The sequence below is a fragment of the Amblyraja radiata genome, chromosome 10 (genome assembly GCF_010909765.2).
Source record: "Amblyraja radiata isolate CabotCenter1 chromosome 10, sAmbRad1.1.pri, whole genome shotgun sequence".
NCBI lineage: Eukaryota > Metazoa > Chordata > Chondrichthyes > Rajiformes > Rajidae > Amblyraja > Amblyraja radiata.
The window spans coordinates 14,898,490-14,925,200 of record NC_045965.1 but is presented as its reverse complement, the minus strand read 5'-3'; the positions used below and the strand labels follow the sequence as shown (position 1 = coordinate 14,925,200).

At 40.7% G+C, this 26,711-nt stretch overlaps 1 protein-coding gene across 1 annotated transcript; it reads right to left on the bottom strand.

The window, feature by feature from the left end:
• Window positions 1-4,963: 4,963 nt before the first annotated feature.
• On the bottom strand, window positions 4,964-26,711 carry LOC116978108 (podocin-like). Its single transcript, XM_033029132.1, has 8 exons — window positions 26,390-26,711; window positions 22,233-22,336; window positions 21,015-21,087; window positions 19,718-19,800; window positions 16,141-16,344; window positions 9,744-9,799; window positions 8,561-8,639; window positions 4,964-5,257 (listed from the first exon to the last, which is right to left on the bottom strand). The coding sequence occupies exons 1-8, from the start codon at window positions 26,709-26,711 to the stop codon at window positions 4,985-4,987; spliced, it is 1,194 nt and encodes a 397-aa protein (XP_032885023.1). The 3' UTR covers window positions 4,964-4,984.

Genomic DNA, 26,711 nt, shown 5'->3' with positions numbered 1-26,711 from the left:
CATTTAACCACATTCAACTTTATTATCGTTCTTTCTTTCTGTTTTCCCTTTCCCATTCCTCTGCACTTTACCATTTGTCCATCTCTAACTATTTCAGAATTCAGAATCAAATCCAGACTCTAATTTCATCAACCTGACACATTAACTGTGGTCTCCACAAAAATTCTATCTGACCTATTGAGTATTTTCTGCATTTGGAGTATGTTCCTTCTGCAGCCTTCTATATTTCTTAAACTTCACAACACAGATTACACCTTTTTTTAACATTATTTTCCTTGAAAAGCAAGATCTGGTATATTGTTCCTGCTTACTTCTTTTTATTAGAAAAGTAGCCTAATTATAACAGAGAATCATCATTAGATCTACTGATGTGATGCCACACAAATGGACATGAAGACAATGATATCAAAATATAGTGTCCCACTAATATATTTACACTATTTCTATAAACGGCAACTTAAAGAGAACGTTGCAAATGTTGCTTCTTAACTCTAAAATAATAAATTCTCGTTTGTTTTTGACATTAATTTTTTCATCTGCTGTAGTACATTTACAGTTTGTTGCTTTCTTCCAAACCTTGTTTCTTGGCTTTCCTTTCTTAGTGTACTGCAATCATGTTGAGCCTAAACATAATGAATGATGAAGAGTTTATTCCCATCATCAGGAACCAGTAGCCAGTCACTTCTTTAATCGGTGGAAATTCATGGATTAATTTTGGTTTCCAAATCTGATGTAGTACCTATTTACTTCATGAACTCTCAACCTGATCTTCCTACAACCATTGGTTCTGTTCAGTGATCAATGTGTTTGCTTTATTCCATTTCCATTCATTTGCTACCATTCATAAATTCTGCTCTTAATTGTTATGCCACATGGGCTGTCTTACTACATTCGAGATGTTTTCCTTCCGGAGGAGGAGTGAAACCTCCAACCCCTGTGATCATCTCTCTCACATACTCAGAATCTACCTAAAGACCTTGTTGAAGAAGTGAAGCTTTGGAAACAGACCAGAATCTCAGTCCCAGGCCATATTTTCAAGGGTAAACCTATTGGAAATGTTATTAACAAACACAAGTATGTTTAGAGCTTCTTTCATTCATTCATTCATTCATTCATTCATTCATTCATTCATTCATCCATTTTTGTAATAATTATGGTGTAATACTTTTTTGTGATCTCGATGAAAGATACCTGTTCGAGGGCCAAAGAAATATAGCCATCATAATTTTATTGAATTTGCACTCTGGTAGTAGCTTGGTGTAAACAAATCTAGTTAATCCGTGGTGCTTATTGATTGCCCTAGAATAGTACTTTAACTTTTCTTAACATTTTGATAGTTTAAATTGCAACATTATTTGAGTCAGCTGTTCTCTTTGTATTAGAGAATATTTTGGGTAGAAGGCATTTTGGTGGAGACCTGCATTAACCACTGGTCTTAAATATATACATGGAGCTAAATATTAAGAAATAAAAATTAAATTAGGTCGAATGTGTCAGAAAGTAAGGTGTCACCAAATGGTTTTTTTTCATCTGCTCTCTGAGTTCTCCTTGATCCTGTACTATGGCCATAGGCCTAAGTTTTGAAAAGTTCCTCAAAGCAAACTTTGGTTGCAAAATATTGATGGACACAATAAAACAATAAACTCATCAAAAAAAGAAAAGATGATTTCAGCGGTATTTGTAGAACAACCAACAGGTGACAAATTGGAGCAAATAAAATTTGGGAAGTTGAATTATTCCAAGATGCATTTTAGCAGTGCCTCTTCTATTATTCTTCTGATTGGCTTAATCCCCATCATTAATATAACTTTTTTTTTACAAATGAACAAAGCAATTAAACACCTGGTGTTATTGACTTGCCATATCTCTCATTTTACTACATCGGCTCTAAATTACATTAATCTAGGTTTTATACTTTTTTTTAAGTTTGAACAACAAGCAGTATTGAATGATTTGAAAGGAGGGAATAAAATAGAAATGGTTGGACACTTCTAGCATAATGTTTATCTGCTTAGTATTGATTAACAGAGTGTAATAATGTATTTGTATTCCTCTGAATCTATTTAAAATTGTTATGTACAGAGGAGAATTAAAAAAATATTACCATAATATAGAGAACTTTCTCATAAAGCATTTATAGCACATTTTTCTGATCATTACTGCAGATAAAATGTCTGTATAAAACTGAAATCTCTGTACCCCTTTTCCATTATCACTCAAGACTTATCTTAACCCTTCCTTCATTTTTATATCTATGATTACAATGTATTTTATTTTTCTTCTAGGTATACTACCAGTCAGTACTACGTCTGTTCGATCTGTTTCAGGAATGTCAAAGTTATCTACCAAGCCAAAAGGCAGCAAAGCTAAACTTAAGAGCAAAAAGTTATGATCATTGCCTTATTATTAGATATAACATATTTACTACAAAAACAAACCATGCTTTTCAAAATTTTGCGATGAGTGTGTTTTTTCATTGATGCAAAATGTGTTTCAAATTCCAGCCAACAATATTGTCTTGAATCATGCTTTAAATAAGTTTCCACCAGCTTGGTGTTAAGTTGTAAAAGCATTACAAGTAAATGCCTCAAAACACTTCAGACAAATACAAAATACCCTTAATTAAAAATATAACAATGTCTTTGTTTCTTTAACTGAGCTCTAGCATAAGTGCCAGAACTTTCAAACCTATAAGGTGTAATTTCTGGAAGGGTGGAATTATTCAGTGGGGAAGGGGCAGTGTCTATGGAATAAATACATAACTAAATCCTGCCCTATATTCACAAGAAACAAAATTTTGCTTACTGGCACGAAGCTTCAGCATTTAATTTGAGATCATTTTGATATGAATAATGGAAATTGTCAAGCAAACATACAATGTTCCCGATAGGAATGCATTTTTTTAAATTGCTAAATTACACCATTAAATTACATAGAATAAACTACAAGAGTAATCTACAATATCAATTGCAGGAAAGGAGATACTCTCAGAACAACATTATACATGGGGGAAGAGATAAGTAAAATGATATGGAAAAAGCGCCACTGTCATAATTCATTAGTCTCCAAGAAGAAGCAATGCAGTTATCCTAAAACATTATGATGGCCTGATTTTCATGAATTATATCACAAAATGAAGGCATGTAAGAATTGTTATTTGATGGTAAGTTTATGTTTTTATTATCACTATTTATCTATTGCATATTTACATCATGATACTGTTCACATCAATAAAGTATGGTTTCTTTCTTCTGAGGTAATCAGGTGCTTGATGTTTGGTATGCAAACAATGTGGCCTGGTTTAAAAGGGCATCAATAAAACCAGTGCCTAAGAAGAGTAGGGTGGCAATCCTCAATGACTACAGACCAGTGGCACTCATTTCCATGGTGAACTGCTTTGAGAGGTTGGTTATGGTGCATATCTCAGTAAGAACCTGGACCCACTCCAATTTGCTTATTGCCACAATAGAACAACAAGAGATGCGATCTCGCTGGCTCACCACTGCATACTGGACCACTTGGACAGTAAAAATACATATGCCAGGCTGTTGTTCATAGACTACAGCGCACCGTTCAACACCATCATCCCCTCAAAATGTGACTGCCCAGGAACAAACAAAATTACAAAAAATAGCCCTCCATTCTCAGAGTGTCCTGGGCATCCTCCATGGTCAGCGAGGCCAAACGTAAATTGGAGGAACAGCACCTCATATTTCACTTGGGCAGCTTACAACCCAGGGGTATGAATATTGATTTCTCTGGCTTCAAGTAACCTTTGCATCCTCTCTCTCTCCATCCCTCCCGCACCCTAGTTGTCGTACTAGTTTCATTGTCAGCCTGTTTAGTGCTGCTGTCAGTATAACTCGTTATCACCTATCCAACAGCCAACAATGGACCATTGAGGAATCCTCCTTTCCTTTATTGTCGTCCCTTTTTGGATATCTTCTATTCATTTGTCATAAGTATCACCTATATCTCTCATTCCCTTTTCCCTGACTATCAGTCTGAAGAATGGTTTCCACCCGAAACGTCGCCAATTCCTTTTCTCCAGAGATGCTGCCCGATCCACTGAGTTACTCCAGCTTTTTGTTTCCATCTTTGGTTTAAACCAGCATCTGCAGTTCCTCCCTACCCATAGTATGTGACTGTACATGTTCTATTGATAAATAGGACTCCCTTGATAAATACAAAGCAAATCATGGTCACCCATAGAGAATTCATCACACTTCACTGAGCATTTATAAAGCAATTATAACATGTAAAATCTTCCCTCGGGCTGTAAAGATAGTTCTGTATCTTACATTTAGCATAACATTTAAATTAATTGGTCACAGTCTTCTAGATCAATCTAGCTTGTTGAAAATGATTAGATTACATTTGAATTATCTTGAATATAATTAATACAATATTGGCCTATCTTACCTCACAAGAAAAGCTTAAACCCATGACAAATATTTCACATGCATGAGGAGATTGACATCGATAGCTAAAAGGGACGATGGAATTCTTAACATTTTACAGGGTACATGAGAACATGTTAGTTTCATTAAAATTCTCCATTTTTGAACATGTTTACTTTGAGGCCTGATTTTTTTGTAGGCAAATTTGTATTGTGGCATGCAGTGTTTAATGAAACAAGAACAATCTGTACTTATTTCAATAAACCACGCATTCCACTCAATTAGATTTATATATTTCTGCTATGAATGACCTGCTTGTTATTATTCCACCATGTTTGATGCAAGCAGAGCTTTCTTTATTATTTGTCTTCTCCCAGAATCAATGTGTTTTGTAATTTCAATGAGCACAGGACATTTCATTCTAAGTGCATGAGTAAAATGTTTCTGTATTTATTTTGTTATCATAACTCAGATCGTTTGCAGATAATTTCCTCCATAATGCCATAGATGACAAAGGTATCCACATAGCTGGCAAACAGAAATGATACATAGTTCTTGTCACTTAGAATTGTCATTTCCATCTCTTATAACATTGGGGAGTCAGGCTTGAACTTCTGTTCTTGAGACAGTGTTGGTTTTATTGGTTCAGTTGCAGCAGTGGTCTCTAAAGATTTCTGATTTATGGTTGACAAAGTATTAAGAACATCATAAGGCAGAGGTAAGATGACTGTGGAAGATTTCTCACCAGAAAGAGTTTGCAGATACCGTAGCTGGACAGCAGCAGGGCATCCAGTGAGAACATCAGCTGCATTTTTTAAGGCTTCTAAGGCATCCTTCTCAGCTTCAGCTGCAATCACCTGCAATTAATTTCCAAGGATTTGTGAGAAGGATTCACTAAAAATCAATCATTTGGTAGTTCATGTTTTCCTTATTGGCTTGAAGGACACTTCAATGACCGTCTTAAGGTGAAAAGGTCTTTGCAACAGATTGACATAACAAATGTATTTAGTTTCTAGAGGGTTAAAAAAACCTATCTATCTATCTATTAATATATAAAACTGTGTGCCTGTCGCCTGCCGTCCATCCGGCTGCCGGCTGCCTTTCTTCCTTTTGATTCGTTCCATCGTATGATGTCACAATGCCCAATACTCGCAGATGTCCAATCGGAATGGATCCATTTACATGGACGGCTGCTGGCCGCCTTTCTTCCTTTGATTCACTGCAACTCCGAAACCAGACGCAGAATCGCCGACATCTTTTACATTTCGGTAGAGATTTCACTTTTCTTTCTAAGTATCCGCTCCTCATTACATTTCGTCGTGATTACACTGGCTTCTCACCCATAGAAGCAGCTCCAGCCCCTGATGAACGTTCCATTGTGTGATGTCACAATGCCCAATGCTCAAAGACATTGTTGCCATAGAGGGAGTACAGAGAAGGCTCATCAGACTAATTCCTGGGATGTCAGGACTTTCATATGAATAAAGACTGGATAGACTCGGCTTGTACTCGCTAGATTTTAGAAGATTGAGGGGGTATCTTATAGAAACTTACAAAATTCTTAAGGGGTTGGACAGGCTAGATGCTGGAAGATTGTTCCAGATGTTGGGGAAGTCCAGAACAAGGGGTCACAGTTTAAGGATAAGGGGTAAATCTTTTAGGACCGAGATGAGAAAAACATTTTTCACACAGAGAGTGGTGAATCTCTGGAATTCACTGGCACAGAAGGTAGTTGAGGCCAGTTCATTGGCTATATTTAAGAGGGAGTTAGATCTGGCCCTTGTGGCTAAAGGGATCAGGGGGTATGGAGAGAAGGCAGGTACAGGATACTGAGTTGGATGATCAGCCATGATCATATTGAATGGTGGTGCAGGCTCGTAGGGCCGAATGGCCTACTCCTGCACTTAATTTCCATGTTTCCCTCTCATCACCCCTCTCCCTCTCCCACCCATCCCTCTCTCCCCCGCCCCACTTCCCTCTCTACCCCACCACCATTCCCTCTCTCCCCCCGCCCCCTTCCCCCCCATACCGCTCTGTCCCTTTTCCACCACTCCCCCTACCCCTCCCTCCCCACTCTGCCACTTCTCTCCCTCACCCCACCCCTTTCCCTCCCCACCCCTCTCTCTCCCCCTCCCTCCCCTCTCCCCCCCACCCCTTCCCCCTACCCCTCTGACCCTCCCCACTCTTCCACCTCTCCCCCTCCCACTATCCCTCCCCACTCTTTCCCCCCTCTCCCCCCCACCTCTCTCCCTCCCTCTCCCCTCCTCCACACTCTTCCCCTTCCCTCCACACTATTACCCCTCCCTCCTCCTCTCCGTCCCCATTCCCTCCCCCCCCACATCTCTCTCCCCTCCCCATCCCTCTCGCCTCCCTCTCTTCCACTTCACTTCTCTCCCCCCTTCCCCCTCCCCACTCTTTCCCCTCTCTCCACCCACCCCTCTCCCCTTCCTCCTCCCCTCCCTCCCCATCCCCCCCACCTCACCCACATCTCTCTCCCCATCCCCCTCTCTCACCCCCTACCCCGCTCTCCTTTCCCTCCTAAATCTGTCCCATTTCCTCCTCCTCCTCTCCCCTCCCTCCCCTCTTCTCATCCCCTCTCCCCCCACCTGTGTGTTTGGGGGGTGGTTAATGTGAGTGTGATGCCTCAGCCCCCCCCCCCCCCCGCAAACGCCGTTGGGGAAACAGACCCAACGGGTCTGCACTTGGTCTAGTATACTATTAAAAGTCTCGTTGTGTGTGTGTGTGTGTGTGTGTGTGTGTGTGTGTGTGTGTGTGTGATGCATTGGGGGAACTGGTGAGTGGTGGAAATGGGTTGTGTTGGGGGAAAGGGGTGAGTGGTGGAATATTGCGTTGGGGGAACGGGGCCCAACAGGTCCCACTTGGTCTGGTATATACTAACAGTCCTTTATAGGGTGGCACAGTAGTGCAGCTATTAGAACTGCTACTTCACAACTCAGGCAAGCTGGGTTCAAACCTGATCTCTGCTGCTGCCAGTGTGGAGGTTGCAAATTCTCCCTGTGACTGCGGAGGTTTCCTCCAATGCTCCAGTTTCCTCCCCCATCCCAAAGAAATGTTGGTTTGTAGATAATTGGCAACAGTAAACTGCTCCTAGTGTACAGAACAGAGTAGAATCTGAGGGAATGTTGGGGGGGATTAAATGAATATGAGTGTAAATGAGTGGTTGCTGGTCAGTGTGGACTGGGCCCCTTTCCATACTGTATGGTTATAAGGTTAACCTTTAAAAAACATTATGAGGCAGTCTTGTAGAAAAATTAATCCACAATGTGGGAGGAAAGTGGGTACAGGGAGAATGTACCATCTCCATACAGAGAGCACCCATAATCAGCATCAAATTTGGGATTTTGGCGCTCAACAACTGCGCTGCCGTGCCACCCAACTTTGCCGCTTTGATGAAGGTGTTCACAATCGTAAATGGTTACGATGGACAAACTGACTCCAGTGGCAAAAAGGTGATTAATCAGAATACATGGATTTACATGATGTAACTTGAGGAAACTTATTTTACATGGCAGGTAAGCATTGCTTTCTCTGAGAGGGAAACTAAACACTTGCAAATGCTGACAATTTGAAATAAAACAGAAAAAGCAGGAAATACTCATTGAACAGAGGCATTAACTCAGTTTCTGTCGCCACAGATGTTGCATGTTAAAATAGAATTGAATAAATATTCAAAAAGAAATGGGGAGAATGGGATTAATTAGATCGTTCAACCCAAAGCTATGCTACAAGCACCATGGGCCAAAACATCTCCTTGTGTATCATATAATTGTAGAATTCTATATCCTGTATATTCCATGTTTTCCAAAACAAATTTGAGTTATATTTCAAATGATGTATTGCAAATGAGCTTGCATACAGCTCACTAGATATTCCTGCATACTGGTATTGTTGATCTAGATGAGCATTTCTCTGAATTAGATAAAATAGAATATGTCTTTGAATGTGTTTGGAAATGAAAACAGGGATGAGTAAACCCGGGCAGTCCACATTTATACTTAATGGCTTTTGTTATTCCCTCCCCCCATTTTCCTTATCGCTCCCAGCTAATTTAAAACAAATTCTGCTGATGAATTAGAGAGAATTAATGAATTGCCACCAGTTGTTCACGATCTCCTGCACTTAATTCAGCATTTTCTCACCTTGGCTTTTGCTTTCCGATGTGCCTCTGCTTCCACTGCTAATGAATGCTGAAGCTCTGCTGGTAGGCGGATGTCTTTGCTGTGATGGAGGTAAATAATCAACAGCAAGATGTTACCCATTGCTACATACATGTTGGCTGTTTCATTCCAATGCATATTTCCACTTTAAGGGAGAATACTGATTATTAGTATTGCACATTAAATCTAGCCTACTTTCAGATGGACTTTGCCAAATGTTGTGATTTTTCCAGAGTCCTATCCCAGTGCTTCACATGGTATCATCTGGTGCTTTGCTGAGGACTAGTGCCTAAGTGGCTTCAGGTGACCCCAGCTCCTCTTCCAACAATCCCACATCTGGAGAAGTGACTGTAAATGTCTTGCTTATTGCTGCAGCGTGCAGCACAATGTTCGAACCTGGCAGAGATTGGACGGCCCTACTTGAAATGACGTTCATGATGACTTGACTGCTGGAGATCAGACGTCTCTCCCACCACTGAATGGGTTAACCACGTCCAGTGTACAAACAAAATAAAAGCAGCCATGGCAAAGTGACTATTGTATCGGAGCATCCAGGCACAAAGTCCGCTTGTGGCAGCCTGCACATTGCAGAAATGTCAAATAGCTGAGTAACCTAAAAACACAGCTGTAGCATATTGGGCAGAATGAAAGTATGGTTCTCATCATGTTGTCACTGATTTTTCCATAACCACCACCCATTTCTGCTACCAATGTCCCAGACAAGCGTAGCACATTGGATGACATCATTCCAATATGTATCCTACGTGGCCAAACATCTTCTCGTCAGCGCTTTTAGGTAATAGGACAACCAGTAAATTACTCTTTAAATTATAAATGTGCCAAATCAAATTCACCCATTAATTTGTATGACAGGTTTCCACAAACGGCTGAGGGATGATGGTGAATCTTGGCTGGGCACATTGCGTACTTCTCTGTGTCCACCTGAACGGGCGATTGAAGCCTCAATAACACCAAGATCAGTATCTCTGACAATGCAGCAATCCATTGTTATTGTTATTGGTTAGTTTAAGTGACATGCTCAAAACCCAGGACAGCGTTTGAAATTACAACCTTCCAAGAAAGTTCCACCACAATGAAGGCCATAACTTCTGATTACTAATAATGAGTTTTGAGTGGTTTTCAGAATTTCCTGCCTTGAACTTACATTTCAGCATGTTCCACCTTGATTCCCCATTTCCACGTTACTGCATCAAGTGCAACCTGCAAATCAAAATGAGGAAATGATAAATTAAAGAGAGCATATTATCATGCAGGTGCAAGGGGCTGGTCCACTTGAATAGATGAATGGGAAAAATTGTCGCACAATTTACTACATTGCCATGGAATTTCAAATCTAGTATTCTAATGGAGGAATTTTTATTGAAATGCTACATCCTTTTACTTGGATTTGTTGCTGATGATCAATGTAGAAGTTTCATAGAATCAAAGAATAAGGATGATGGACCTCTTGAACCTGACCTGGCTCTTAGAAAGGAATATCCAATTAGCTCCACATCCTTTCTTTCCACTCACCACCAAATAATAATTACTATATATTCTTATGCTAATTCCTTCATGAAAATTACTATTGTTTTGGCTCTAATGGTATTTTGCATATTGCATTCCAGATTTGAACAACTTCTTTCCTTTACTTGGAGCAACAGCTTTGGGCTGGGAGATGATTAGGAGAAATCTTGTGCTGGAAATTCAGTGTTTTCTTGGTACTTCCTTTGGCTAGCTGTGAGAAAAATATATTGGCCTAGAACTGCCATCTCCTGTGCAATGCTTTTATGCACTGCAAAATAATATTTATCATAGATCTGACCATCTAATTCCTTAAATTAGATGTGGGTTGCTTATAGAAAATGATGTAATCCCATGAAGATCATTGGGCATATTCAATGAAGTCAAGTGATGTGTGCCACAGTGTACCATTGTACTTGGGCAAACTCCTGGGATAAACATTTACTACAGGTGCATAAATGCTCGATCAATGTACGACATACGCTTATCCAATTCAAAACATTACATAGACTATACTATTCAAAAACTAAATAAAATAAAATCTTTCCTAATGTTTCACCAATCTGTGATAAATGTCTGTGTCAAGAAGCTACCATAGCGCACTCTTTTGTTTTTTGTACAAAAATCCAAAAATTCTGGCATGGAATATTTGATATTTTTTCAAAATTAATTAAAATAAAACTGGTACCAAAACCAGAATGGATCATTTTTGGGATATCGGAAGGTATCCCTGAATTAAACGTGTATCAGAAGAATTTACTCAATTACGGGCTAATAATGGGAAAAAAGCTCATACTTAAATTCTGGAAAAATGCGCCCACACCAACAATAAAAATGTGGATATCAAATATGTTTGAAACATTACATCTGGAAGAGATGAGATTCCTCTTAGCAGATAAAGCAAACCAATTCCAAAAGACGTGGTCTACGTTTATGGACCTACTACAAGCAGGAGGTGCAATAGTAATTTAAAAAATAAATAAATAAATAAATGGTATCAGGACCTGGCATTGGGAGATAAAACAACAAAAACAGACTTGGTTGGTAGTCTTTCTGCGGTGTTTAATGTTATAATAGAGCGATTGTCCTTACTTTCTTTTTCTTTCTTTTCTAGGGTCTACTTTCTTACTTTACTTCCTTCTCTAACTTCTTTTCTAAGGGGCTTTCTTTTCCCAACACTCTCCTGCACTTCACAACTCTTGCGCACCTTCTTTACTTTCCTTACTTCTATCTTTTTCTTAAAGCTTTAAAAAAAAAAAAAATGAAGCGGTACAAAAAATGTATTAAGATATATGTGTTGTGTGTTATTGTAATTTACCGTACTTCTAATAAAAAAAAAAAAAAATAAAAGTACTTGGGCAAACTCGTAGCATATGTGCTAGACCTGTGAGTGGCATAAGTGGCACACAGTGAAGCAGGCCGTAACCAGAAGATTGAAACCAGTGTTTGCATTTTTAAAGGGCCTGATCATACCTGGGCCATTACTAGTGAGCCTGAGAGCTCCCTTGGTTACATCTCCACAAGATTGCTCCTGCCGTTTCCTAATTGCCAATACCCTCAGCACCCATAACCCATTGCGAACCACTCACCAATTCCCCCCATGACTGACTGGACCTGTAATCTCTCCTCATTTAAAAACTTCCCATCACAAATCTACCCCAGATTTCTCACCTGATTGTCTACTTGGTTCCTGTCACAGTCATCTTTCTGACTGAAACCCTCCTGCTTTTCTCCATGTGTAGGAAGGAACTGCAGATGCTGGTTTATAGAGACAAAATGCTGGGGTAACTCAGTGGGACAGGCAGACAGACCGATTCTGAAGAAGGATCTCGAACCGAAACGTCACCTATTCAGAGATGCTGCCTGTCCAGCTGAGTTCTATCCCTTCTATCCCTCCTCAGACTGCAATTCTTTGCAACATTCAGTTCTCTCCCCTGTCACAATTTTGATTCTGCAGTCTCTCTCCCTCAGAGAGCTTTACTATCCCAATGGTGGCAGCTGAAAGAGGAAAGGTTAGTGGGAGCTTTGCTGCACAAGGCTGGTTCTTTTGTGCTTTTTCGTGTTTTTGGCTTCCATGCAGTGGAATATCACAGCTGAGGATCCCTCATAGCACAGGTCCAACATCTGCTCAGAGATCGAAACACTTTACCTCAGCCAAACAAAGTGGTTATAGAAATACTTTCAGGCAGTAACTAGTGGGGTACCGCAAGGCTCAGTGCTGGGACCCCAGCTATTTACAATATATATTAATGATTTGGACGAGGGAATTGAATGCAACATCTCCACGTTTGCGGATGACACGAAGCTGGGGGGCAGTGTTAGCTGTGAGGAGGATGCTAGGAGGCTGCAAGGTGACTTGGATAGGCTAGGTGAGTGGGCAAATGCATGGCAGATGCAGTATTATGTGGATAAATGTGAGGTTATCCACTTTGGTGGCAAAAACAGGAAAGTAGACTATTATCTAAATGGTGGCCGATTAGGAAAAGGGGAGATACAACGAGACCTGGGTGTCATGGTACACCAGTCATTGAAAGTAGGCATGCAGGTGCAGCAGGCAGTGAAGAAAGCGAATGGTATGTTAGCATTCATAGCAAAAGGATTTGAGTATAGGAGCAGGGAGGTTCTACTGCAGTTGTACAGGGTCTTGGTGAGACCACACCTGGAGCATTGCATACAGTTTTGGTCTCCAAATCTGAGGAAAGACATTCTTGCCATAGAGGGAGTACAGAGAAGGTTCACCAGACTGATTCCTGGGATGTCAGGACTTTCATATGAAGAAAGACTGGATAGACTCGGCTTGTACTCGCTAGAATTTAGAAGATTGAGGGGGGATCTTATAGAAACTTACAAAATTCTTTAGAGGTTGGACAGGCTAGATGCAGGAAGATTGTTCCCGATGTTGGGGAAGTCCTGGACAAGGGGTCACAGTTTAAGAATAAAGGGGAAATCCTTTAGGACCGAGATGAGAAAAACATTTTTCACACAGAGAGTGGTGAATCTGCGTAATTCTCTGCCACAGAAGGTAGTTGAGGCCAGTTCATTGGCTATATTTAAGAGGGAGGTAGATGTGGCCCTTGTGGCTAAAGGGATCAGGGGGTATGGAGAGAAGGCAGGTACAGGATACTGAGTTGGATGATCAGCCATGATCATATTGAATGGCGGTGCAGGCTCAAAGGGCCGAATGGCCTACTACTGCACCTATTTTCTATGTTTCTATGTTTCTATAATGAGAATGAAGAAAGGCAAAAACAAATGATTGAGGAAAGCACTTCACTGGTCTGGGGGAGAAATAATAAGGTGAAACCGCAGCATGAAGAATGACAAGAGGAGTGACGTACTCAGTTCACCATCTTCAACTGGGTCAAGTAATGAGTCAGAAAAGTTTACACAAGGTTTCTGAAAAATAATTTTAGTTCATCAAAAAAGATCTGCAGTGGAAGTGGTGTATGTGGATGAAAGTGAATATTCAGCAGATGATCGAACTGACCACAGCACTGGAGGTGGGCGAGTGAAACTGAAAGTGCTGAAGTTGAGGGACAATGTGAACGGGAACATGGACATTGTTTTCTGCAGTTGTGACTGGAAGTTCTGTTGGTTACCAAATGCTAGGATTATAGTGTCGCCGGGATAGGATTCAGCTGAAGATAGACACGAAAAGCTGGAGTAACTCAGGACAGGCAGCATCTCTGGAGAGAAGGAATGGGTGATGTTTTGGATTGAGACCCTTCTTCAGACTGTTTCAGACCCTTCTTCCGGATTCAGCTGTTTTAAGTAGGTGCCAGTGACATAGATGAGATAAGGAATCGGATTCTGCTTACAGAGTTTGCAAACTAACATCCTTCCTCCGATTCCTTGCGATTCTCATTGTTTGGGGGGGGGGGGGGGGGGGGGAAGGGGGGGGGGGGGAAGAGGGAGGGGGGAGGAGGGGAGGGAGGGGGTGAGGGGAGGAAGCAGAGGACGGTTGGTGGAGAGGGAGGATAGTGGAGGAGGGGAATATGGGACCGAAGAGGGAGAGGAAGTTCACATTGATCTTATATTTTACAGGTTATTGCTATTTTGAACTTTAAAATGTCGCAGTCACACTCCCACTTGCCAGCCACACCTGCGCAGTTGGGTGAGGGTTGCCGTGACTCGTGTAACAACGGGGTTTTCAGGCATCACAACGGGAACCCATCAGCTGCGCGTGATGCCGCAGTCGTGCTCCCACTTGCCGGCCGCGCCTGCGCAGTTGGGTGAGGGTCGCCGTAAACTCGCGTGACAACAGGCATATCTGGCGTCACAGTTGGGGGCTATGGGTGAGTGGTGGAATATTGCGTTGGGGGAACGGGCCCAACGTGTCCACATTTGGTCTGGTTGAAATTAAAACATAGGATTACACGGCTATTATCTCTGGCCAATAATGAAAGAAACATGAACATTTGCAAAGGGATAAATGAATGGGAATATTAGATATGTAGTTATAAGTTCTAGCATATGAAGACCCCACTGAGGAATGGAGGAGTAATTTTGTGAGAATGTAACTATACATACATTGCCTGCAATCTGGAACATGGGGTTTAAATTAGTGAGGGTGTTGGGAATGGTAGGGTGGGATAAGAGAACTCTGGAAAGGATCAATTCAAGAGCATTTAGGCAAATGTTAACATTGAGACAAGGAACTGCAGGTGCTGGTTTATGAACAAATCCACAAAGTGCTGGAGGAACTCAGCAGGTCAGGCAGCATCTCTGAATTCATAATCAGAATTGTTGAGATGGTTAAAAAAAAAGTAGGTCAGGAATGGACTCACAACCGAACAGAGGTTATAGGTTTTGTGGGAGAAACAGAAAATGTTAAAGGCATGATATCTGAATAAGTAAAAGAAGACAGTAAAGGGAGAAATGAATGCTTCTTTGATTTGATAACTATTATAAATAGTAAGATTAAACGAGAACTTACCAGTTCGAAGTTTGATCGTTATTTTATGGGGAGTAACGTTGAGGGATTACGTGAAGAACCCGCCAGGACGCAAGCGTGTCATTCTTCAAAGCAGTGGTGTGAAATCACAGATAACAGTAATGACCTGAACATAGTAAGATTAGAGAAAAAAGGATACCAGTTGAACTTTATGATCGAGGGTGGGAGCGGAGGGCACGTAATCCCTCAACGTTACTCCCCATAAAATAACGATCAAACTTCGAACTGGTAAGTTCTCGTTTAATCTTACTATTTTACTTCGGAGTCACGTGAGTGACTACATGAAGATTTCAAAGCTCTGTGATTTCATGCCGTGGAAACGAGTCCATGCCTCACAACTGCCTTAATTGACTAAGGGAGGAAATAGTGTTAACGTATTCAAACATGAATCCGACATTGAAATTCCATGATGAACTATTAACAACAATTATAGCCCCTGTCTTATGGGGTTATCATGATACAGATCTAATTTTGATTCTGCAATGTTACAGGTTTAACCACTGGTTTTCTCTTATGACCATCCTGCTGTCCCCAGGATTTGGTCCATAGGTACGTCCAATTCCTTTGCTGCTGATGTAGCTACAGCCCTGGTGGTCTGAGATTTGAATATGTTAGTATCTACCCCAGCAGCTGTAAAACCTGTTTCAGCCATCTCATTGCCTCTGTGCTGTTTAGAGTTCTCTATGTATAAGAACAAATGTCTCATAATGCATAGACAATCATCTATTGGGTATGCACTGAACTCTATATGAGGCCTGACGATCCCGGTCTGTTCTGTTAAACTCATTCGTGGATGTAAAAAGTTATTTTACTTGTAGAAGAGGTGTTACTATCCAGCTTTGATTTATGTAAAGACTGAATTCTGTGTGCTGAGACCAATGCCATAAGCATGACCATGTCATGTGCAAGTCTATGCAGGGACAGAGCTGTAGCTGGTGACCAATTCCTCAGTGATGTTGGACTATACTCATATACCATATAAGGGAAAGTAGTCCTTGGGGATAATATTAAAAATTCCATGAGAGGGGAGGATAAACTGGGTTAAATTCCAATCCATAAATACTCCACTTACAGTTTTATTTACCTTGATTTCATCACCAATGTTTTTTCTTTCCAGGAGAATTTCATTGAATTTCCGATGTGCCAAACTTCGCTTAGTAAAAGTTTGTACAAGCAATGATAGTGAGTCATGAAAATTGATAACACTTGTTAATGAGAGGGAGGCATTCTCCACCCGATAGTAGCAGCATGCATTCACTTCAGCTAACATCATGTCCTTAGATATCACCTGTAAAATAAATGCAAGTATCTTTGTGTTACTGCGGCCTTACAGGGGAATCCACTGAAAATCAACTCAACCCTAATTAGACACAGTCAGAGATTGGTCAATGCTACAGCTTTACATTTTTAATCTGCTTTTAAATATAAAATTAATTCAAAGGTTCAAAGGTCTTTTATTGTCACATGTACCAATTAAGGCACAGTGATATGCGGATTACCATACTGCCATACGAAAAAAAAAGCAACAAGCCACACAACTACATAAAAATTAACATAAACATCCACCGCAGCGGATTCCCCACATTCCTCACTGTGATGGAAGGCAAAAAACTCCTACCTTTACCTCTTTATAATATTGCATCTAAAAATATGGGTAAATTCTCAGATTTGATTCTTGTTTGATTCCAGGAGGTTCTAGTTTGGTTCAAAATAATTCCTTCAATGTGTGTGAAAAATCATGCGTGTTTCTGCTAATACTCCGTTACAGAAATGCTAAGATCATAGAATAGTACAGCATGGGAGAAGGCCTTTTAGCCCTCAATATCTGTGCTGAACATGGTGCCAATCTAACTAAACCTGTCTGTCTGCTCATGATATCCTATATCCCTTTATTCTCTGCATATTCACGTGCCTCTGAAGTGCCACAATCATGTCTGCTCCTATCACCATCCCTGGTAGCATGTTCCAGTTACCTACCACTCCCTGTGTAAAAAAAAACTTGAACCTTCCCTCATAGATGACAAGGCTATGGACACTAGTAGTTGACATTTCCATCCTGAGAAAAATATTCTGATTATCTACCCATCTACGACTTTCATAATAATATACACTACTATCAAGCATCCCCTCAGCTTCCAATGCTGCCAAGAAAACAATCCAAGTTTGTCCAACTTTTCTTTATAGCTAGTATCTTCTAATCCAGACAGCATTTTGAATCCAAACTATCACAATACCATGGATCCCATGCATCTTAATCAACTGGATCAACCTACTATGAGGGACCTTGCCAACTACCTTTCTAAAATCCATGCAGAGATCATCCACTGCCCAACAATCACATTGTCTTCTCAAATAACACAATCAAGTTTATACAACATAATCTGTCCTACGCAAAGCCATGCTGACTGTTCTGAATTAACCCATTCCCTTCCAAATTTGTGATAATCCTATCCCTACGAATCCTCTCAAATAATTTCACTGCTACTGATGTGAGCCTCACCAGCCTACAATTTCTAGAAATATCCTTATTTCCCTTCTTAAACAAAGGAACAATATTGTCTAAACTCCATGGCCTCATCTGGAGCAAAGTCCCTGCTATTTTTTTCATGTTATAGGAGCAGAATTAGGTAATTTGCCCCATCACATCTACTCCACTATTCAATCATGGTTGATTTACCTTCCCCTCTTAACCCCATTCTCCTGCCTTCTCCCCATAACCCCTGACACCCGCACTAATCAATAATATATCTATCTCTGCCTTGGAGATATCCATTGACTCCGTCTCCACAGCATTGTTTTGCCTCTCTTAAATACATGGGATAGATCCTATAAGACCCTGGGGATCCATCCATCTTAATGCTCTTCAAGAGACCCTACACCACCTCTTCTTAACTTCAAAATGCCCAAGCTTGTAAGTCTATCCTATATTGATCTCGCCTCCATGTCCTTCTCCTTCTTGTATTACAATGCAAAGTGTGCATTTGGTACTTTGCCTTCATCCTCTGTTTCCAAGTAGAAATTCCCACTTGTATCCTTGAGTGGTCCTACTCTCTCCCTAGTTCCTTCTTGTTTTTTATGTGTGCAAAATATTTGGGATTTGCTTAAATCCTATTTGCTATGCTGAGATACAATTTGTTTAATTGTGGCATGATTCCCATTATAGGACTGTAGTTTGTCACAATGGATCAAATATAGTTTGCTTGGTAACAGAAGTACTCCTGATGTCATGGAATAATATAACACAAAAGCAGGCCCTTCGACCAACTTAGAGGAAATAACAGCTATAATCAAGGGTTATAGTGTGGAAGCCATTTAATATAAATGAGCAGGAAGAAATTGTAGACGCTGGTTTACACCGAAGATAGACATAAAAGGCTGGAGTAACTCAGTGAGACAGGCAGCATCTCTGGATAGAAGGGATGGGTGATGTTTCGGGTTGAGACCCTTCTTCAGACTGAGAGTCAAGGAGAGGGAGACACAGAGACAAGGAAGTGTAATGTGTGAAAATGAGGCATCAAAGGGGATGCAGCTCAAGGAAAATGTAGAATTGATCATTGATAGCTAGGAGAAGGTGACAACGAAACAAACAGAGATAACGTTTAATCTAGGGGACAGTCAGACTGGTCGGAGAGCTAGGAATGGGGAGGGATGGAGAGAGAGGGAAAGCAAGGGTTACAAAGTTAGATAAGTCAATATTCAAACTGCTGGGGTGTAAGCTGCCCAAGCGAAATACTGTGTGAGGTGCTGATCCTCCAATTTGCACTGGGGCCTCACTCTGACAGTGGAGGAGGCCCAAGACAGAAAGGTCAGTATGGAAATGGGAGGGGGAGTTAGAGTGTTTAGCAACTGGGAGATCAGGTATGTTTAGGCAGACTGAGCGGAGGTGTTCAGCAAAACGATCACCAAGCCTGCGCTTGGTCTTGCTGATATATAGCACAAATGAGCACCAGCCTTTCAAATGTAATCTATGTTTTAATCAATCTTGAAATTACAAAAACTGCTGCAGAAGACAAGTGTGATGAAAGCCAGCTACTGGTAAACAACAGGAAGCCATTTAAGAGATGTGGTTTGGAAGCTGGCACCACCATGAGACATTCTCATACAGGCAAACAAGATATGATTGGTATCTTGCCTCCAGCTCCTCACCCCCTCCCCCACACCCTACTCTCAATCTGAAGAAGCGTCCGGACCCAAAACATCACCTATCCATTCTCTCCAGAAATGTTGCCTGACCTGCTAAGTTACTCAAACTTTAGTATAAACCAGCATCTACAGTTCTTTGTTTCTACAAAAGAGGTATGTTGACTGGACTACATCAAACCAGGCAACAAACATCTCGAGCCAATGTATTTTGAAGCATTGTGGTGGAGGTCAAGGGAGGGTTTTGACTGGCTTTTTGCCACTTCACACATGGTCATGGTCATATTTGCCAATTGACAATGATGTTTGTTTATGTGGGCTTTCTGTCCTCAAAAAAGCAGGCACCTCAAGGATTCAAAGTGGTCCCTCCGTTCCCCAACACTGCTCAGCTGTTAACCACATACATTGTTCCAGATGTTGTTAACATTTCAAAATAAATGAATGGCCTGGGTCCATGTATTTCCCTAGGTTTTTGTTCATTCGTCATAGTTTTTGTGATTTATTGACTGTGGCACATTTACCTCGTGAAAGGGAATCCCCAGGGTAGTGACACGCATATCCACTTTGTGGTAAATGTCTAGACATGGTATGAAGAAGAAGAGCCCTGTAATTAAATAATTGCAGGACCACATGTCATTCATTTTAATTTTCAAAAACACATCAGCACTTTTTGCAAACCCAAAGGAATATTGCAAAACATCTGACAAGATGTGAGGTTCACAAAAAAAATTTGTATAAAATGCATCCGTAACACTGCACAACAAATATGCTTCTGAAGAAGGATCTCGACCCAAAACGTCACCTCGCCATCTTCTTCAGAGATGCTGCTAAGATATGCCAACACGGTGTCCTTTTGTGTATTAACCAACATCTACAGTTCTTTGTTTCTAAATATCCTGTCTCCATTTCTGTTAAGTACAGACTTGCTGGGATCATAGGTTTGGGGAATTTAACCTGGAATATCAGTCCTTGAGAAAGATAACAGTCACATTTCCTTTATAAATTCTCAAGAAGGATCCCGACCAGAACCGTCGCCAGAGATGCTGCCCAACCCACTGAATTGCCCCACCACTTTGTTCTTTTTGATCACATTTCCTTGTATGTTATTTCACCATCAGTTCCCTGAATTCTAGAATTTTCTTCCCCATTATGGAATGTCTTATTACACCAACTCTAAACTATGAGTAATATCATTTCAAAGAATTCCACACTATAGAGATTTGTGTCAAATAGTATCACTCCCAGTTTTCTATGCCCATCCAAAAATCCCAATATTCCCAAAAAATCCAAAAGTCAAATTTATCAGTAAAAGCTTCCCGGCAGATATCAGTAATTGCAAAGGTTGCAAAGCTCCTAAGGACTCGTATGCACTTTTACACACTTCACTAGTTCTTATTCAGTTCAATCTAATTACAATTTGTAAAAATATGCTTAACAGGGTTAGTTAAATATTTGCTTTTGGATGTTAAGCATTTTAGGAAATTATTGCCCAGCCATACTTATCACAAAGTGATATCTATGTTTTTGAAAATGAGGAATACTGGAAAAATGTTTCCATAACATTCAGAAATAAAAGTGCTTGATATGATTAACAAATATGATTAACATTCATGTACCAACATTTATGACATTTTTTTTAATTGTTGACAGCTACATGGATAGAAAATGTTTGGAAGGATATGAGTCAAACGCAAGTAAATGGGAGTAGCTCTGATAGACATGTTGGTTGGCATGCATGAATAGGCCAAAGGGCCCATTTCTGTGGGATATTGTTCTATGACTGTAAACTAACACTTTGCTTTCAGTGTGGACACCTACCAGGCCCTTTGGCTCTTCCTGGCAGCAGACGGCCCAACCTGAATATCACTGCACGTTCATGTTGATGTACCACCTGCACCACACAAGGTAATTGGAGAGTTTTACAACTATAATGTTAGTTGCTTACATATACTTCAACTGTTCGTCTAAAACCCAGTTTAAAAACTCCATGCTGAAGAGAGTGGGAACAAGAACTATCTATAAAAATTTCTAAAGACAGATGGGATAAATGTTTGCTATATGTACATAAATGCTCGATTGATGTAAGACACATCCTAATTCAATTGAAAATCTTACATAGACTATATTACTCGAAAACCAAACTGAATAAAATGTTTCCCCATCTGTGATAAATGTCTATCTCAAGAAGCAACCATAACACACTACTTCCTCTCTTCTATAAAACTTCATAAATTTTGGAATTTTTTTTTGAAAACTTCTCAAAACTATTTAAAATAAAATTGGACCCTAACACAGAATTGATTATTTTCGGAACAATGGAAGCCTGCTCTGAGCTAACTTCATTTCAAAATTGTTTCCTTAACTATGGTTTGATAACGGCAAAAAAACGTATACTAAAATTTTGGAAAAATGCACCCATCCCAACACTTAAAATGTGGATCACAAACATGTCTGAAATGTTACATCTCGAAGATATGAGATTCGTTCTAGCAGGAAAATCAGGACAATTCTTAAAGATATGGTCTTTCATCGATTTATTACAAGTAAAATATGGTGCAACACAACTCTGGTAATTAACCGTTTCAGAACTGGGTGAGGGGTGTGGAAAGATATGAAGTAGGTATATTCCTTTTCTTTTCTGTTCTGTTTTTTCTTTTCTTTTTTTTTCCTTCCTTTTTTTTCTATTTCTTTTTTTTGCTCTTCCTTTCTGGTCTTCTCTTTTTTTATACATCTCTATGGGCTCTTTCTCTCTATCTATCCACAAATTACCAATTGTTAACTTCTGGGGCCTACACATCACTACTTTCCTTAATCTCTTCTTTTTTCTTCTTTTCTTGCATCTATTATTTTTGTATTGTTAAATTTAAAACAAGAAGTTGTACACAAAATGTATTATGTCATATGCCATGGTTTATACGACTGTACATTGCTTCTAATAAAAATATTTAAATAAAAACAAAAACAAAAACTCCATGCCCACTGAACCAATCAGACAAAAAAAATCAGTTTGAAGCCCTGTGGCAGCAATGTACTTACCTTCACGCAGAACCAGACAGATACTGGGAACAAGAGAAGAACCAGCAGCAAACAAATGAATGTGAGAATACACTCACAGATTCCCAGACCTCGGTCCCCGATACCTGAGTAAAAGGAGCAGACCAGCAAATTACTATGACAAGGTTCTTCTGAGTGCAAGAAAACCAGACCCACATTAAGCATTTGCCAAAGGTTATCTGCCCAGCACTCCTGTATAATAATAATTTTCCATCCAATTTTGATCTCCCCCAAGCATATTGATCGTAACGTCATTTACATGTATCTGTACCCGTTGTTTTTTGACTTGCCAGGACATTAATTTTCATGTCATGTGCTCATTTACATGATTGCATCTTGCAGCCAACACTAACTGTCCTACTTATTAACCTATTGTTTCAATTGGGTGCATATTGTTTTTAAGTGTCTAAAATCAAAAATGAACAACATTCATGGCTTTGAGCCAGTGAATATCACCTAAGGAGGAGTTGCATTGTTTTGCAGCGAGAAGATGTTCAGGAAGATATTTTGACCTAAGAGATATTCAATAATGGCATGATGTAGGGAAGAACTGGCTCTGCAATTTTCCAGTATTGCACTGGACATCTTATGTAGGTGGTGGTGGTGATGAGGAGGAGCAACGTGCTGTCCCATCAAGGTTGCAGGTGGTTGGTGATGACAAGGGACAGTGCAGCAAATCTTCCCACTGCAATGAAGGGGACAGCTTGTGGTTCAAAGCCAAGGAGCCAGAAGCACAGCCGCCAGGAAGAATGCTCACAGACACCTGGGGGCTGCTTCTAAACTCAGAGAGCTGCTCCGTTGACTAGGCAAGTAACAGCCAGGAGCAGTGAATACATGTGATAATAAACTAAACTACACTTGGCCTGGGATTCCTCATAATTAACAGCTGATATCATGGCATCAGGTTAAATATGGGTAAGGAAACCTCCTCCTGATCAACGCTTACACTGGCATCCCTCGGCTACTGCATTAATGCTCCCCCATATTGAACAACATTTGGAAGAAACACTGAAAGTAATAAGACAAAAGTGCTGGAAAAACTCAGCGAGTGAGGCAGCATCTATGGAGCGAAGGAAATAGGTAACATTTCGGGCCGAAACCCTTCTTCTGGCCAGAATAAATTCACCAAGATTGGCTTGGAATAGCTGCAGTGATTATGTTGGCTGAATCTGTAGCAGGGTGTGAGTGAACCAGCTTGAGGCATAGGATTTCTTGACCTCAGCCTCACCATGATCATAAAGGCATTGATCCAGTCACATCTAAATGTGCGATAGATTCGTCATTGTGTTTAAGGGCCTGTCCCACTGTACGAGGTAATTCAAGAGCTCTCACGAATTTAAAAAAAATCAAACACGTGGTAAGTACGTAGAATGCACGTAGCGGCTACGTCGGAGCTCGTGGATGTCTCGTAGCGCCTCGTAATGCTAACGGCAGGTACTCGGTAACTCGTGAAGATTTTTCAGCACCATGAAAAATGTCCACGAGAGCCCACGAGTACCTACGACTGGCTATTACCGTAATCCTCCGAATTCGAATCAGGGGAAACTCGGGAGAACTCTTGAATTACCTCGTACAGTGGGACAGGCAATTTCAGTTTGCACTTTGAGACTGCCTTTAGGCTTGCCTTTCTTAACATTTTCAGTCATCTTACCATTATTTCACACAAAGGCTTGTTTGTTCCTCTCCCTTGATTCTATGCCTTCTACTTTTCACATTTTGTTTCCAGTCTTTTATTTCTATTCAATTTACTCCAGTAATAACAAGAAATGACTGACAGCACTGGTTACAGTAAAGGCTATAAACCAAGATAACGTTCAAGTGTAATATTGCCTTGGGACAATGGACCATAAAGATTAAATAACATTAATGAGTCAGTAGTGTTTGTCTGCCATCAGGCCAGGACAGATAGGGCTCGCTAGAGTCAAATGGACAGTGAAGCCAAGAGATAAAGGATCCTGCAGAAATGTGGAAATGAGACGAGGGATTTATTCACAGGATGGATGGGAGAACTCGGTAACACATTGGCTAGTGGTGCTGCTTTGCAGTTCCTGGCACCTCGGTTCGATTCTGACCTCGGATGACGTCTGTGTACAATTAGTACATTCCCTCTGTGACCCTGTGCGTTTCTCCAGCATGTTCCTGTCCTCTCCCGCATTCCACATACAAGCTGGGAGGTTAATTGGCTAATTAAATTGCATCTGTTATTTTCATTGTTTACTGCTGATTGTGCAACATTCAATTCGATTTTCAACTCCTCTGCAAACAAAGCCTGCATGCAGCAAGCCCGGGACAACATTCAGACATAAGCTGAAAAGTGGGCAAAACACAAGTGCCAGTTAATGGCATTTCCAGCACACAAGAGTACATAACCACTTATACTTCACATTCTATGGCATTGTATTTGCTAGTTGCCCCACCATCAATATCCAGGAGGTCTCCATTAACAAGAAACTCAATTGGACATCTGCATAAACACTGTGTCTCCTGGAGGAGGGAGGAGATGAGTCTCCATTGAGTCTCAACGGGAATGTGATTGAATACTCTCCACGTACCCTTGATGCTCCAGTAATACTCAAAAAGGTTATCACCATCAGGACAAAGCAACCTATGTGATTGGAACCCGTCCGTCATCCTAATTCATTGCCTCCACCTCTGGTGCACAATGGCAGAAATGTGCAGCATTGTTGGAATCATAGTATACAGCATGGAAACAGGCCTCTTTAGCCCCACTTGTCCATGCCGACCAAGGTGCCTTCCTAAGCTAATCTTATTAGTCTCCATTTAGCTCGTAACCCTCTTAACCATTCTTATCCATGAATCTGTCTAAAGGTATTTTAAATGTTGTAATTGTACCCAGTTCTACCACTTCCTCTTGCAGCATTTTCCATTTACCAACCATCCTCTGTGTGAAAAACCTAACTTACAGGTCCTTTTTAAATCTTTCCCCAATTACCTTAAACCTTTACCTTTTAGTTTTAGCCTATGCAACCCTGGGGAAAGGACTATGACTATTTACCTTGTCTATGGCCATCATGGTTTTATATATCTCCATAATGTCACCACTCAGCCTCCTATAAAAAAGTATTCAAAAGTATCCCCCCCCCCCTCCCCCCCCCCAGTCCTGACAACATCCTCTGGAATTTTTCCGGCACCCTCTCTAGCTTAATCATATGTTTTCTGTGGTATTACTCACAGTATCCCAGATGCGGTCTCACCAACACTCTGTACAACTGTAACATGACGTCCTTGTTCTTATACTCAATGTCCTGCATATATGGTTTCTTCACCATCTTGTCTATCTTTGCTGTAACTTTCAGGAAACTATTTACGCCAAGGTCTCACTGCTCTACAACACTCCCCACGGTCCTGTCGTTCGCTGTGTATGTCCTGCACTGGTTTAATTTCCAAAAGTTTTTCCAATCACTTTACACTTGTATGAATTAGATCTAGGGCAGCACAGTGGTGCAGCGGTAGAGTTGCTGCCTTGCAGCGCCAGCGACCCGGGTTCGATCCTGACTACGGGTGCTGTCTGTATGGAATTTGTTTGTTCTGCCTGTGTCCACATGGGTTTTCTCCAGGTGTTCCGGTTTCCTCCCACACTCCAAAGACATACAGGTTTGTAGGTTAATTGAATTCTGTAAATTGTAAATTGTTCCTGGTGTGTCGGGCAGTGCTAGTGTGCGGGGTTATCGCTGGTCGGCGTGGTCTCGGTGGGCCAAAGGGTCTGTTTCCACACTGTATCGCAAAAGTTCAAAAGGAAAGGAATTTAATTTAGATAAATACTATTTGGAAAGTTAGCTGTGCAATATTTTGTAGATTAACCAAATCTATAATATGTGCAATTTTATTTGAATTACTCTAACCAGAAGAGCCTTTTTATCTATTGAATGAAGACTAATGTAGATAATCAAAGGCTGAGGATTTGCAGCATTTAGGAAATACTACTTTGCGCGAGACAAATTGATTCAAGTTTAAGTCCAATATTCATCTTATGTTCTTGTCGTGAAATAGTCCAGAATAAAAAGAGCAAGACGAGGAACGGGCAAAAATCTGACTTCAACCCTGTAACTCTTTAAGTTATTTTTAGCATGTAATGCATGGTTCCTCCGCCACAGATAACCTCCTCCTTCTCCCTTTACCTTCCTCTGCTATGTCCATTTCTATCAGGCCATCATGCTCTTCCTCGCTCTCATCAGTGCTCACCACATTGTCCACATCTACGACAGTGCAGCTTGGCATCTTGCTGGGAGAGGAATCTGACTGCGTCTTCCCATTTCTCCCCGATTTGGTCTTCATGTCCTTTCTTGAATTGCTTCTCGTTTGGGTACATTTGTCCCTATTTGTGCTTCTGCTGCTTTGAATGCAATTATTGTGAACACTTTTCACCCGAGTGGAAGAACCTATTCGTCTTTTTGGTGAATTCTTTGAAGACTGGGATATCGTCCTGGAGTTATTTTCCAT

Excerpts from the sequence above, each read along its gene's own strand:
- LOC116978108 (XM_033029132.1), bottom strand. The coding sequence starts at position 26,711 with ATGGAAAATAACTCCAGGACGATATCCCAGTCTTCAAAGAATTCACCA. Across the intron at positions 22,337-26,389 it reads AATGGACATAGCAGAGGAAG|GTATCGGGGACCGAGGTCTG; the intron begins GTAAAGGGAGAA and ends CCTTTTACTCAG. Across the intron at positions 9,800-16,140 it reads ACATTGGTGATGAAATCAAG|GTTGCACTTGATGCAGTAAC; the intron begins GTAAATAAAACT and ends TTTGATTTGCAG.